At 42.0% G+C, this 15,549-nt stretch overlaps 2 protein-coding genes across 9 annotated transcripts; one reads left to right on the top strand and one right to left on the bottom strand.

Annotated features, from left to right (window-relative positions):
- Positions 1-167: 167 nt before the first annotated feature.
- Positions 168-9,144, top strand: dcdc2b (doublecortin domain containing 2B). Of its 2 annotated transcripts, XM_058386600.1 has the most exons (14): positions 213-454; positions 640-755; positions 879-1,077; positions 2,245-2,302; positions 4,745-4,815; positions 5,663-5,794; positions 5,884-6,030; positions 6,112-6,151; positions 6,238-6,294; positions 6,422-6,605; positions 7,048-7,154; positions 7,733-7,804; positions 7,886-8,092; positions 8,957-9,144. In XM_058386600.1, exons 2-14 carry the CDS (start codon positions 674-676, stop codon positions 9,038-9,040), a joined length of 1,440 nt encoding a protein of 479 aa, XP_058242583.1. In that variant the 5' UTR covers positions 213-454; positions 640-673; the 3' UTR covers positions 9,041-9,144. The 2 variants fall into 2 exon arrangements, with proteins under 2 accessions (XP_058242584.1, XP_058242583.1); XM_058386601.1 differs by lacking the exon at positions 8,957-9,144 and having other exon boundaries at positions 168-454; positions 7,890-8,026.
- tmem234 (transmembrane protein 234) lies at positions 4,287-14,955 on the bottom strand. 7 transcript variants are annotated; one of them, XR_009204358.1, is made up of 5 exons: positions 13,894-13,975; positions 9,138-13,772; positions 7,830-8,709; positions 5,613-7,274; positions 4,287-5,422 (listed from the first exon to the last, which is right to left on the bottom strand). XR_009204358.1 is itself a non-coding variant. In XM_058386605.1 (5 exons), the coding sequence occupies exons 1-5, from the start codon at positions 14,852-14,854 to the stop codon at positions 13,085-13,087; spliced, it is 450 nt and encodes a 149-aa protein (XP_058242588.1). In that variant the 5' UTR covers positions 14,855-14,955; the 3' UTR covers positions 10,395-13,084. The 7 variants fall into 7 exon arrangements, 1 of the variants encoding a protein (XP_058242588.1); XR_009204360.1 differs by having other exon boundaries at positions 4,287-4,803; XR_009204359.1 differs by having other exon boundaries at positions 5,648-7,274.
- Positions 14,956-15,549: the final 594 nt, after the last annotated feature.

Raw genomic sequence — 15,549 nt, 5'->3', positions numbered from 1 at the left:
CCTTTTTTTCCCTCACTCGTTAGGTCCAGCAGATTTACAGATGTATGCCGTGTACACAATGTGTGTCTCACGATTGTGAGAAGTCACGTTCTTGCTTACGCTCTATGAAATAATGCCTGTTGTGTTTACTATTGACCAAGAGAGGGGTCATTAGAAAAGGTCGTTAGATTTATGTACGCTGAACCTCTATGTCTCTCTCTCTCTCTCTCTCTCTCTCTCTCTCTCACTCTCTCTATCCCCCCCTTCACCCCCCTTTTGTTGTTACCAGTGATCGCTAGCAATGCTGCCATAGCAACCAGGAAACACTCCAGTGTGTATGCATGTGTATGTGCGTGTGTGTGTGGGGAAGACACTAAACGCTAAATGCTTGAGCAGCGCGGGACACTGTAGGAAAGGAGAGATATTCACTCCGACGTTGCAGGTTATAAGGTTTCTGTGGATGATCTGATATTCCGTAAGTGTGTTTTTGTGTGTTTGTGTGTGTGTGTAAGAGATAGAGAGAGAGAGAGAGAGAGAGAGAAAGAGAGAGAGAAAGAAAGAGAGTGTGTGTGTGCAAGAATGCACTAATGTATACTCTAGAAATTTTCCCTGTCTATGGACAGTGGTTGTGTGTACACTCAGAAAGTGTGTGTGTTACAGTGTGGAATCAGATTTTTGCCCCGGGTCAGGTGTAATGGCCTCCAGCGGCGCAACTGCCCTCCTGCCCCCTGTGAAGAGCGTGGTGGTGTATAAGAATGGAGATCCCTTCTTCTCAGGTCTGCCTTTTACTACTTCCTGTGTAACGATTAACGCTGAGTGTAACCGAGCGGCGTGACGAGTTTACTATTAAAAATCTCTGAATCCCATATCTCTCTCCTGTTCCTCTGGGTGCCATCCAGGGAGGAGGTTTATCGTGAATCAGAGGCAGGTCTCTACCATGGAGTCTTTCTTGAACGACGTGACTCTGAGCATCGGAGCCCCGCTGGCCGTGCGGACGCTCTACACGCCACGCTACGGGCACCGGGTCGCCGATCTGGAGCACCTGCAGCAGGGGGCGCAGTACGTGGCTGCCGGATTCGAGAGGTTTAAGAAGCTCGAGTGAGTGCGGGGGAATAAAGCAGAAAAAAATAAACACACTTCTCATTCAGGATTAGGGACGGGATGATTTGGTTGTATCACAGTTTATCTGTATTTTTACTGTAGATCTACTGATGAGTAAAAAAGACAATATTCTAGTAAGTTCTCTAAGCGAATACTTGCTGCATTGCAATAGAACGTAATGTTAAGCCATGATGGATTTATTCTAAATATTAACACCTGTTATTTAAATCTAACCCCCTTCTCGCTATTTTCACTAGTTAATTACGAATAAATTATCCAGTTACATTTAACTGCATGGACTACATATGTACAGTGGACACCGGTGCAACATTGGACTATTTTAATAACATTAAACAAATTAACATTTAGCTTTTTCCACATATAGCCAAATAATTACGATGATAACGTCATCAGAAAAAAACTCTGAAATTTCACCACTGCATTCTTTCAGTTCACTTTTAAAACTGGACATTGTCACAGCGCAGCTCTGCAGACACCCAGGTGTGGATTTAGATCCTTAATAAGCAGCCCAGGGGTGACAGCGTCTTCTGGGGGACATCAGGTTAGTGGGATTACAAAGCGCTCACGTTTCCAGGTGTAGAAGAGTAAAGAGCAACAGTACTGAGTGTGCTGCAGATTGTGAAGAAGACTCAGGTTAAATGTATAAAATCCAGGTGAGATTATTATCCACTAAAGGGCAGAGAAGCTGGAAGTGATGCAGATGAGAATTTTTACTAGATCCGGTCAGTTAAATGTAGCTTAACCTGGTTTGCAGCTAAAGATTTTGACCTGTCAAGGTTTATGATGTTTAGTTTTCACAATGCTTGTTCTTCAGTCCAGTATATGAAGAAATAAACACTCTGGTACCATCCTGTCCTTCACAAGCTGCCAAATATGTGCCACCGCTGACCAGCAGGATGTCGTGACTTTACAGCTCCGCTTTATTCCCCGAATTCACTTTTTGGTGATAAAGTCAAAGGGCAGAACGGTTCGCTCGGCCTCGGCGGCGTCACACCGGCTTCGTGCAAACAAGTCGTCAGGAGTCCCAGAAACCAGGCTGTAAAGGAGACCTTTTCTCCGAACATTACTGCCCCAGCGAGGGGAGGCGTTTTTGCGTCACTGTTCATCCTCTACTCTGTCTGTCTTTTTATCGCTTTCTCACAGTTATCTGAGTCTGGGATCGAAGAGAACTCCTGCGGCTCGAAACGGAGACTACATGCAGGTTAGTGTACACACACACGTGAAGACACAATACGACATGTAAACAATTACATGAAAGAAAGGGTTAGTGCTTTATATCAGATCAGGTGATTTATTCTTTATCTGGATTTTATAGAAAATTTTCGCTGTTCAAATGAATGAGATCATAAATTCAATTTATTTTCTATTTAAGTTGTTTTTAATTATTAAGGCCAAATTTTTATTACTATTTGTTGATACTAATACACCATGAACTTATTTATTTATTATTGTCCTTTTCATTTTAGTAATGCATTTAATATTTAGTATTTTTTTAATTAATTATTTTTAATTAATTATTATTTTAATTGAATTTATTTATTTGTCTGTATATTTAATATTAATCCATTTCTTTCTGTAAACGTATTTATTAGCTACATGATTGAGGTTAAATTGGATTTATGATTGCCTCCATTTAAGATCAGACCTGTAGCTCTTTGTGAAGCAGGTGTGTGAGGATTTCCCTGTTCCTCATAACTCACGTGCATCACGTGTGGTGTGATGATGAATCAGCGTTACAGTGACCTTCCTGATGTTCTTTTCCAGCACATCACCTTGTGTTTTTATCTCACTCTCACGCCACAGCAGTTCTGACAAAGAGTGCATTTTTATTTATTTATCCATTCCATCTCAATTAGGTTCTAGCCACCAGGGACACGGTCAGCAGCGCCTATTTCTTTCTCTCTCTTACAGTAAGTCAGAGCCTCGCAGCTCGTCATGTTACACAGGAACTCACCCTGCTGCTGATGTATTTCTGTAGAGCCGTATATCCGTTTGTGCTTCATCATACGGTCTGTTGTTGTGTTGCTGTGGCTGTGATTAACTCTGTGTGTGTGTGTGAGGTGGAGAAAAAGAAAGAATGTGGTGCTGTTATTGTCCTATCTGACAGTCAGATGGACACTGGATGATCTGGGTATTAAACCTGCCTGGGCATGTCGGAGCTATAACGTAGCCGGGTTTCAATAAAACAAAACAAGCCTTTGAGTCCAAAGCGAACTGCATCACACAGACAAAATATCAGGCTGATTCGGCCGATGCTTACACATGTGAGACTTATATTTTATGTATTTATCATTTATTAAACCCTATTAAAAGGCTTTATATTTGTACACGGTTCTATCTCTTTATCTGTGCGACCTAGTCAGAATCTCTGAGCGCTAGTTCTGGAAAATTCTGGCATAATATTATTATGGATTATTGCCACATGCCTGGATTGTTTAGCCGATAACGTGGTGTGTGGTTGCTGTGATTCACGCAACTGAATGTTTAAAACGTTGACCTGGAGCAGTAGAGACGTCAGGGCTCATTATCAGGGAAGTAGATTAGATGAGCAGATTGTCAGATAACAGATTTTCTAGGTGTTCAGACAAAGCAAATTATGATTGTACCGTGGCTTGATCATTCTTTAGTCTAGTTTATTCTATTCTATTCTATTCTATTCAGTCATTCTTTAGTCTAGTTTAGTTTTTGTCCCGTCCGTATTGCCGCAGCTCAGCTCTGAATCACTTCAGCTCGTGATATAACAATGTAGTGTCAGATTTTAAGAAAGAGATTCTGATCTTCTGTGTGCATGACTAGAGATTGTTTGAATGACCTGATAGAGAGTCAGAATGCTCTGGAGATGAGGTGGCGAGACTCGATGTCCGAACCAGCTTTAATCTCAGACTTTAAACCCTGCCTGATCAAGTGGTGTAATGCAGCCAGTGAGCAACGATGTTTTTCCTTTTTTTTCTCAGTGTTTGAACCATGTTTATAAAAACATGGTTGTAATGAAGGATCAGTGCCCTTCCTCTTTAGGTCCTGTTGCGCAGCAGTATGAATAAATTGTGACACTATTTTTTTTCTTGCCCATGTCTACCAGTGTGCTATTTTCGATCTTCCACAGTACGCTGGCGTTGTTGCTAGAAAGCTGGAAAGTTGCATTTTTCCATCGCTATCACTCTGAGAATGCTCATTTGTAGCCAACATAGCTTTTAATTAATTTTTTTATTTAATGGTATGCTCGTTACAACACAGTCTTAAACTCAGGCACATTGTAAACGAAAGCCAAGTCCTGAATGAATGGACTTCTTCTGTGATCCAAGATTCCAAATTTAATCCCAGCAGGGTGAAAAGACAGCTGCCTGCTCTCTGGGGTATGATGGGTATTAATTATTTGAATAATTTAAGTTCCCACTCTGCTCCTACAGCCGTTCACTGACCTGTTTAATCAGCGCCGGCGCCGAGACGAGGTGTTGTGTTTCCTTCACAGGAATCCTGCAGACACTCTGACAGGATTGTCTTTTGTAGTACTGATTGATTTGCAGGTACATGAGATAGGAGCTGAGGGTGAGATGCGTAACGAGACGGCTTTTGTCTGAGACTCGTGATCCGTTCCAGGTTTCCGGTCCGCTTTACACCTTTGTGTCCGTCTCTCTCTCCTCAGGCTAGAGGAATCAACAGACCCAACGTGTCCGCAAAATGGAGGAAGGTTATAACTCTGCCCTGCATTATACAGTGAGTAACACACACACACACACACACTCACTACTACAGACAATAAAGGGGCTTCCTTAGTCTTTTATCCTGTACTTTATCATCATTATTTTAATAAACAGTGCCCTTCAGAATTATTGGCACCCACAGCTGAAAAGCATCACTGTATTGTTCCTTAGGGATGTCATTTTTTTGACAGAAAAATGTAAAGGAAATTCAGTAAAGTATTATACACCGATCAGGCATAACATTATGACCAGTGCGAGGTGAGGTGAATAAGACTGATGATCGCCTCATCATGGCACCTGTTAGTGGGTGGGATTTATTAGGCAGCAAGTGAACATTTTGTCCTCAAAGTTGATGTGTTAGAAGCAGGAAAAATGGACAAGTATAAGGATTTGAGCTTTGAGTTTGACGAAGGGACGAATTGCGATGGCGGATAGAAACTGCAGCTCTTGTGGGGTATTCCCGGTCTGCAGTGGTCAGTATCTATCAAAAGTGGTCCAAGGAAGGAACAGTCGTGTAAGTATCCTTAAAATCTTAAAGGATCTGCTGCCAACGTCTTGGTGCCAGATACCACAGCACACCTTCAGGGATCTAGTGGAGTCCATGCCTCGACGTGTCAGGGCTGTTTGGGCAGGAAAAGATGGAGCAACACAATATTAGGCAGGTGGTCATAATGTTATGCCTGATTGGTGTGTGTATTGCCATTCATTGCATTTTCTCAAAGTTATATCTTTTAATTAAAAAAATGCAACCAGAAATGTGGTACAATTTCAACTGAATTTAAATCAAATCATTTTCACACACACACTCACGTCTCTCGGTACACATGCCACATGCTGACACACACCCTGTCTCTGTGCAGTGTGTTCAGGAACGGGGACGTCCTCAGTCCCGCCATGCGCTTCATCATCCCTCGAAGCGTCCTGAAAAACCTGGAGCAGATTCTCAGCCTGGTCTCAGAGAAAGCCATGCTGCGCACCGGCGCTGTTCGCAGGTAAACACATACCTACGCATGTGTGCAGACTCTAGTATACGGTTGTTTTGGATTTTTTTTAATGCTTTCATGTAACCTTGACATCTCAGGCTGTGCACTCTGGACGGTGTGACGGTGACATCGGCCGAGGAGCTGGAGAGCGGACAGTGTTACGTAGCCGTCGGAGCCGAGCGCTTCAAGAAACTTCCGTACGTGGAGCTGCTGCTGAACAAAGCGCCTGGTGGCAGTGCAGACAGGTGAGGACGAGGAGGATGAGGATGACGATGATGATGATGCTGGTGGGTAAAATGGCTGACAGATCATTGTGTTTGTTTTAGACACTACGTGGCAGATCGTGGCCTGCACAGGAGGTCAGAGGTAAAGCAGCACCTTCTCAAGATTACTTTTATATTGCATCGTAGTTACACTGAGAGTCATTGAGCAAATCCTGTTTATTTTCACAGAACAGGAAGTTTCCTCAGGACAGCAACAGTGACTCCGCCCTCCTTCACTCATCAGAGGTAAGATGAACCCTAGGAAGCAGTCTAGGATTTTTGCACCCCAGTGTACATTTTTTAGTTCCTTCCTTTTATTCAAATAGTTTGTGCAGTGACGTTTTAGTGTTTAGCTGACCGCTGTGTGTCTCAGAGGGACGGCAGGCGTGTGAAGTCCACGGGAGACGAGGCCGAGGCGGAGGGAGAGAATCTGTCTCAGCAGCTGCAGAGGAGGAGAGAAGGAGGAAGGGAAAGAGAGGAGCACTCCAATTTTTATGCCAAACCCGTCCAAGTGCGCAAACACAGACCCCCACACAGAGTTGCACCCAGAGGCACAGGTACGAGCAGGCCACACCTCTTTCACTGGAACTGATGGGTGTAAAGGCCACGCCTCCTTCACAGGGACTGACAGAGACAGGCCACACCTCTTTCACTTGGACTGAAACACACAGGCCATGCCACTTTCACTGGGACTGACACACACACAGGCCATGCCACTTTCACTGGGACTGAGGGACACACAGGCCACACCTCTTTCACTAGGACTGACGCACGCACAGGCCACACCTCTTTCACTGGGACTGACGGACACACAGGCCATGCCTCTTTTACTGGGACTGATGGGTGTAGAGGCCACGCCTTATTCTGTAGAGAGGAAGAGAGGGATCACAGAAGAGAAATAAATTCAGCAATGTTTCTTAATAAGAAATCTTAGTTATAATTGAGTTGCATAAGTCATGTGGGTTTTAGAGAGAAAAATCTTGTGTGTGTCTCCTGCAGGCCAAGCAAGTGTGTTTAAGGGGGTAGGGCGGAGGAGAGAGGAGGTGCGAGGAGCTGAGGAGGTGGCTGAGGATGAGAGCACGGCTGTGGAGCTTCCTGTAGATCAGGTGGGAAATCTCACTCTCAAACTGACATCCTTCAACTCTTCTTAATCTTCCTCTTCCTCTTCATATCCAAAACTCTGATGTCATCATTTACTTAGATCCCAAATACAGAGGATAATCTGTCTGTGTCATGGAAAATAAATGTATTTTATTTATAGAGTATTCATTCACTGGTTCATGTATTTATTTACTTTATTGGGGAAACTGGCTACTGTCCATGGTGCTGAATTGTCTGTCGTCACTTATGAAGTCCAGTTTTAACAGAATTATCATTTGTACTGCTTTCCATCAATCGAAGACTAAAAATTATGAATGAGCAGGTTTGACTAGAGGAACTGTAGAAATGAAAAATAATTATAGATTAAACATAATGATCCTCACTGAGTTCTTTACTTGTTTTATATGTTATTTAAATGTTATTGAATTTTAAAAAAAACTATGGCAATTACAAATACAACCAAAACCACTTTTACTTATTGCTGTCTAGTTTATCCAGAAAAACTGTCTGGCAGACTCTGCGTGAGAAACCTCACTGATTTGTAGTCTCTCACAGCAGATTATATTATTGTCTTATTTTCCAGAGGGTTGCTGAAATCGTTCAGGAAGAGGAGCTCAACCACAGCCAACCCGAAACAACAAATCACATACATCAGGTGCGCGTGTGTGTGTGACACATACATTACAGAGCATAATCTTCTGCTGTAATTGTCCTCGCTGATGGCTCGTCCTCTTAGACAGGAGCACCTGATGATCGCATGACCTCATCCACACGCTCCAGTCCATCTCCTAGCAACAGAGAGAACAACGTGAAGGAGTACGGCCCGTCTGATGAAGAGACCTCGTTACAGAGACGAAGCTCTTCTCCGAGCACGGAGGCGGAAGAGCGGGATGAGGACCTACTCAGCGAAGACCTGGACCATGAAAGAGGCCAAGATGATAAAGTGGGTGGAGACAAATGCAGTTAATTACACAGTGGCTAAAAATAATAATAGCACTTTTTGTGTGTGTGTGTGTGTCCGACTGATTTGAGGAGGTCATGAAGGAAAATGAAAATCATAGGAGAAAATACGGAAAAGCATTAACGTAAACGTGATGCTGAAACAAAAAATGATGGAAATGTTCCCTGTGAGCAGACGAGAAGAATTTGATGAATTAATATCAGGTCAAGAGTTATAAAGACACTACTGTAAGTCCAGTAGTGTGAGGGTCAGTACACACTTCATAAGACACACAGCAAAAGCATGCCTTTGATGTTCAGAACCTTTCTCAATGGAGTCACTGATGACAGAAAAAGATTAAAGCTGAATGATTTATTTATAGAGATTATCAGATGCCATTGTTCCAGAACAGCTGAAGCAGCAGGTTGGAGTCACAAGAAAAACCTCAATGGGCATTGTTCACCTCCTGTCCTTCTCCACCTCCTTCTCTCCACAGCTGGTTTATGGGATTCCTTTTAAGGAGAAAGGAGTGGAGCCAATCTGTTAGGAGTGCAGCCAATCTGTTCCACATGTGGGTGTGGCTTGGGGGTGAAGTTTATTTCCAGCCTTCCAAAATAATTCTACAGAAAACCATAAACAGGATAAACAAAAACAAAAAAGATCAGCTGCATAAAATTTATTATACACTTAAAGGAACAGTGTATCTGTGGAGTGGGGGGGGAAACATGAGGGTTGAGATAAAATATTAGAAATGTTTATACTTAAACATGTTACTCAATAACTTTTTTTTCCAGACCCACAGGAGTTTAGTTACTGTTCTGACCATGGTTTGTTTTTTTCACTGTGTGTGTGTGTGTGTGATTTCAGGATGAAGGTCCGGAGGAAGCTGAAGAACCGGAGACGCAGGACCATATCCGTCCTCCCTCCTCATCCTCACAGCATAAAGAGTGACACGTTGTTATATCAGATATCAAACACAACCATAAATACCTACCCCCATAACTCCTCCTCCACCACCACCACATGCTGTTTAAAGTCTAGCTCTAACCTTTTATCATCTCCTGAGCAGCCTTCTCCAGACTGTTCCCCCGCCTCCAGAGTCTCCTCTAACAGATACATCGTGTAGACTTCACCGCCTGTGACATTTATTCCGCCATCCTGTGATCAAAAACTCTGACCAGACGCTTGTTAGGCGATCCGGTTCGCCATGAAGTCAGCATCTCTCACAAAGGAGACGAAAAAAAAGTATCACAGCACCTTGAAATATTCAGTATGGGTTCATTTTAACACAGCAGCGTTTCAATCAAAATGACTGACACCCCAAAGTGCTTTAGAATAATCCCCCCTATTTTTTTTATTAGAATAGGCGACTCACAAAATTATTGGCACCCTTTAAATTGTAGAGAAATTGGCTTATTTTCTGTATCAAAAAATCAGGGAGATATTAGTGACACCTTAAAAATGTTTTTAAATAAATCCAACTAAATTCTTTGCATAAATCGTAGTGCTCCAAATTCATTTTATTTGAAGAAAATGGGAAAAAAAGAAGGGAAAAAAATTATTAGTCAGCTCTAAAATCATTGGCACCCTTTAAAAAAATAACGGACATAAAATGTAGAGAAATTGGCTTATGTTTTTTTAACAAAAAAATCAGCGGCAAATTAGGGACACTTTAAAAATGTTTTTAAATAAATCCAACCAGAAATCGTGTTGTTCTCAAGCTCCAAATAAATTTTATTAGGCCAATATTGGGAAAAAGAAAGCTTATTTAGCTGTAAAATTCTTGGCACTCTTTAAGAGAAAAAGTTTTGCTCTGACTTTTGATGCTCGTGTGTGTTATTGTGTCTCTCGTTGTAGTTTCATGATGATTTAGTAGGAACATTACAGATGTGCAGATGGCGTGAAGTCTGGGGGGGATGTGTTAATAACGAGAAAAAATTGTTCTGCTTTATTTCTGAGCCATGAATAGAGTCACTGTGAGAGTCTATAGCGTGAAACCCAAAATGGTTCCATTGGGAGTTTAACCCGTTTTACATACCTTTCTCATTCCTTTACTCCAGTGGAGGAAATCTTTAAGCTGTGAGGCTCTGAGAGCGAGCTCAAGTCATTAATTGTGATTGTGTGTAACAGGTTTTCCCGGGATTCTCAAAAACTGATTGTGAAGATATATCTTTTTTGGACCTGTAGATAAATGTACAAGATCTTCTGTTATTTCGCATATACTAATATTCATCTCTTAGAGCATTAATGGTAAAAGAAAAACCTGTACGCTTTCACGTGCGAATAATCCGACATGGAACATAACTCCAGTTAATAAAGCGCTTTATTACACCTTTATTATCCACTATTTACTTTTTTTCTTCTCAGATCCCAGACCTGTCAGAGATGTTTATCCAGAGCGAGCTCTCCATTCTGATTGGTTTACAGTTTCTCCATCTGAAACGCTTTTGTTTTCCTCATCAGATAGAAAAGTGGGCTGTAATTGCTGGTATTTTACCGCTTCACCCCTCCACCCTGAGCTTTATTTATTTCTTGCCCTCTTTTTCTTCCTTCAGTATCACATAGTGTCACAACAGCTCTGTTTTCTCTCAGTTTTAGTAAACTGCTCTCAGCCTTTTGATTTTCCTAAGGTTTACCAGAAATCCATGTGTGACTGATCTCAAAGCAGTAAAGCTGAAAAGGGAGTAAAAGAGAGGCTTGGTGCTGTTTCTGGGAATCCATTCAAAAGAAAGCTGGACCTTGTTTTCGAAAAAACAGCAAGATAAATCATAAAAACTTTGCAGCATTGAGCAATTTGTTTGAATGAGTGTGGGTGTGTCTGAGAATCATATCAGCATGACACTGATTCATCTTCAATTTCATTATCTGCTTGAAGTGTGCTATGTAGTCATTTTAAAAGCAGACGCACATGGATACCATTTGGCATAGGCCAGAAATCTTTTCAGCAAACCTTTGGAAAAGCAAGTGTAAATATGACCGTAAACACTGATAAAGTTGAGAAAGCCAAAGCAAACATGTTGGTTTATGAGTGTTCTGATGATAAGGTCTGAGGCATGTGGGTCAGACTGAGATTGATGCTTGAATTAGTTTCTTTCCAGTTTTCATGGAAATCTGTTTATATAAATAAAATATATACAGTTTTATGCAAAAGTTTGGGCACCCCTGAAAATGATCATAATTTCAATTTATAATCTGCTGGGTTTTCGAAGTAGCAACTTCATTTGGATATAATTTAGAGCTTATGGAAAAAGCAACATTTCAGTTCTGAAATAACATCAACAGACACAATGCAATGTAAATCATAACAAAAACAGACAGGTGAAAAAATTGGGCACCCCAATGAAATAATGACATCAATATTTAGTAGAGCCACCTTTTGCTGAAATAACAGCCTGTAGATGCTTCTTAGAGCCAGTGATAAGTCCTTGAATTCTGCCTGCAGGTATTTTGAATCATTCTTCTTTGCAAAATTTCTCCAGTTCAGTCAGGATTGATGGCTGGCGAGCGTGGACAGCCCTTTTCAAATCAATCCATAGATTTTCTATGATGTTCAAGTCAGGGGGACTGGGATGGCCATTCTAGAACATTGTATCTGTGTCTGTGCATGAATTCCTTGGTAGATTTGGAACAATGCTTTGGGTCATTGTCCTGCTGAAACAACCAACCCAGGCGTAACTTCAACTTCTTGAACAGTGTTCATGAGAATCTGCTGATACTGGGTGGAATCCATAAGACCCTCAAATTTGACAAGGTTTCCAGTACCTGTGCTTGCCAAACAGCCCCACAGCATGATGGACCCTCCACTAAATTTCACAGTAAGGAGCAGGTTCTTCTCCTGGAACACTGTGTTCTTTTTCCGCCATGCAAAGCGCCTCTGGCTGGGAACAAATAACTCAGTCTTGGTTTCATCTGTTCAGAGGACATTATTCCAAAACAATTCTGGCTTGTCCAGATGAGCCTTTGCATACCGTAAACGACTCTGCTCGTTAGCAGTACGCAGGAAAGGCTTTTTCTGCATCATCCTTCCATTGAGCTGTTCCTTGTGCAAAGTTCGCTGGACTGTAGAACGATGTACAATGACATTGTCAGCAGCAAGATGTTCTTGGAGCTCTTTGGAGGTGGTTTGTGGTTTCACCATGACAATTCTAACTATTCTTTGACTTTACCTTTCAGATATCTTTCTTGGTCTGCCACATCTTTCTTTCACAATGACTGTTCCTGTGGCCTTCCATTTCCTAACCATATTTCTAACTGTGGAGAAAGAGACTTTAAACCTTTCTGACAACTTTTTGTATCCTTCTCCTAATTTATGTTGATGAATTATCCTAGTTTTTAGGTCATTAGAGTGTTCTTTTGAGGTTCCCATGTTGCTACCGTTCCATAGAAATGAAGGAAAAGCACAACTACCACTCAGCTACCTTTTAATATATTTTTTCATGATTGGTTTAACCTGTTTCTTTTTTCCTTTCTATTGCAATCAATTAGTAAGTGTTAAGTGACTACATGTATTCAAATCCACACCAATGAGAGGGTGGCCAGATATTGGCCAGTTATTTTACACAACACAGTACTGCTACACTGAGAATTTCTGTCTGAAAAACATCACATTATCCAGCCTTCTCTAAAAAAAAAATAATAATGGCATATCACTACAATCTTTTTTTGTAGAGAAAGAGCACATTATTATAAAGCCATAGTGGGGAGCCCAAACTTTTGCATAAAACTGTATATACACACAGATGGACGTGATCATAGATGTCCTGTCTTCTGTATCCCTTTCGCTACTCCTTCTGGCCACTAGGTGTCCCACATGGACAGCTTCCAGGCAGGTGGTGTTTACAGTCTATTTATATCTATCTATACACTAGTCCTTGCTTAAAGTCGTGAGGAAGGTGAATTCTTTTTTCGTTCAATATTTGGTTAAACGCTACACATATTTACAACAGGAGAAGTGTCAGGTGAACAATGATGACAACACGTCATGGTGTCATGGAGTTATGGCGTGGTGTTGAGTCCCTCACTGTTGCTCTCTGAGACAGAACTCAACACACACAATGTCACACCAGTTGTGATCAGGACCATCCCCAATATCGCACCTGAGAGGGAGAGAGGGGGTGAGGGGGAGTGAGGAAGAGAGCGGGAGGAAGGGAGAGGGAGAGGGAAAGAGAGAATGCTGTCATCATGTAAACATGGAGCACTCAGGTATATAACACACAAGGTGTTGAGATGTTTGTGCTTGTTAGCTCGAATGGAGAAATGAGGAGCGTGTGTTAATACATGACCTCAAAAACCCCCACAAATTTTTCATCACTTCATTTCCACTGAAACGGTTAAGGTCACTCATCACCGCCTCGTCTCATCAGTTTGAATGTGAACTGAATCAGAAAGAGAAACGGAAACAATCAGACCCACTTTTTCCTCCGCATTCTTCCCCGAGCAGTCTCCCAGTGAACATGGTGAACACCAGGCTGAGCGAGTTGACCGTCGGTACGGCCAGAGACAGATCTGCAATATCCGACGGGGTGAGAATCAATAAAGCCTCTTCTACATCATTTCACATAATGGAATGCGACTATGACGGTCTGAGCTTAAAGACATAAGGTAAGTGTAAGTGACCTGTTGTAGCCAGGGTGAGGTAGAAGACCACTGACCCGCTTTGGTTCAGCAGAAACGGCACCAGATACTGGACAGAGAACAGAGTCGTTACATGTTACTGCTACATAATGTGTCATCCCTATGGAGTGTGCTTCTATTGTACATGTGTGTGTGTGAGAGAAGCTGAGAGCGATGCTGAAATCTACCACCTTGATGTTGAGGAAGAGAAATTTGGCTTCAGCCAGAAACTGGGAGATCTTGTCTCCTTTCCGAATGTGCTCGATGCCTTCGGTTCCTTTCTTGAGGAAGGGGTTGGTGGCTCCCCATAACGTAGCGACCAGGAGGAGACACAGCACGTCCACTACACCAGCAAACAAACAAACAAACTCATCACTCATCAACTAAAATGACAACTAAAAGTCTCTAATGGAAGCTACAGTTAGGATTTGTTTTACATTATCCCAGCAGTTCTGTTTGGGATTACAGTGTGGAGAAAATGGCCTGTGGTGCATTTGCTCATCTGTGGGCCAGGTTATCCAGTCTAGGATCGGATTTGTTTGTTTACATCTCTGTTCTTTGGATAAATAAGTTTAACTTCCGTATTAGAATAAGGAGACGTTTTTGTGTGTATTTACATATTTAATTAAAAAACGAGTGTATATTTATATCAAACTGCTTACTATTTATTTAAACGTTAGGTACTAAAAGATTCCTCCGATCGAAACACCCCCGCACTTTCTTTCCAAGTGGACTGACCTGTTGGATTGAACCTGTTAAAACTTCAGTAACGCTAGTTTTTTCTTACAGAAAAGTATTCACATATTTATTTTATCAAATAAATATTATTTTCAGGGATTCTCTTATGCCCATGTGTTTGTTATTTAAAAACATTTTGTTTCCTTTGGAAGTGCTGTTTGGTTAACGCTATTGTTTACGGAAATGTCCATAGATGCTAATACGGATAGTTTTGTTTTTTTTGGAAAACTGTGCGCGAGAGCATATTTCGCCATTATTCCTGCTTGGAAGCTTTGCAAAAAAGTGTTTTAATCTCGCCAGAAATGAAACAGCTTTCAATAATTAGTGAAATATGCACTAATTAAGCGGTTTTATGAAGAAAACATTGACATACTCACCCACTGAGACCATTTCTTCTGGTGCCTTCAGCTTCATTCAGCGGGAGTCACAGCGACACTCAGCGGCTCGGAGGTGAACAGATTTTTTCAGAGGACTGAGAATTACACCGGTCAGGCATAACATTATGACCACATGCCTAATGTTGTGTTGCTGCCGAAATAGCCCTGACCCGCCGAGGCATGGACTCCACTAGATCCCTGAATGTGTGCTGTGTTGCATTGTGTATACATAACACAACAGTGTAACAGTGTAACATTGTACCACAATGTTAGCAGCAGATCCTTTAAGTCCTGTAAGTTGTGAGGTGGGGCGTCCATGGATCGGACTTGTTTGTCCAGAACATCCCACAGATGCTGGATTGGATTGAGATCTGGGGAGGCCAAGTAAACACCTCAAACTGGTTGTTGTGCTCATCAAACCATTCCTGAGACCAGGCCACCTTCTTCCATTGCTCTGTGGTCCAGTGCTGATGTTTTATACCCCATATGCAACAAACTGTGATGCACTGTGTATTCTGACCCATTTCTATCAGAACCAGCATTAACTTCTTCAGCAATTTGAGCAACAGTAGCTCGTCTGTTAGATCAGATCACGCAGGCCAGCCTTCGCTCCCCATGTGCGTTAATGAGCCTTGAGCACCCATGCCCCTGTCTCCGGTTCACCAATGTTCCTTCCTTGGACCACTTTTGATAGATACTGACCACTGCAGACCGGGAACACCCCACAAGAGC

The sequence above is a fragment of the Hemibagrus wyckioides genome, linkage group LG03 (assembly GCF_019097595.1).
Source record: "Hemibagrus wyckioides isolate EC202008001 linkage group LG03, SWU_Hwy_1.0, whole genome shotgun sequence".
Taxonomy (NCBI): domain Eukaryota; kingdom Metazoa; phylum Chordata; class Actinopteri; order Siluriformes; family Bagridae; genus Hemibagrus; species Hemibagrus wyckioides.
This window is presented reverse-complemented; position numbering and strand designations above follow the sequence as displayed.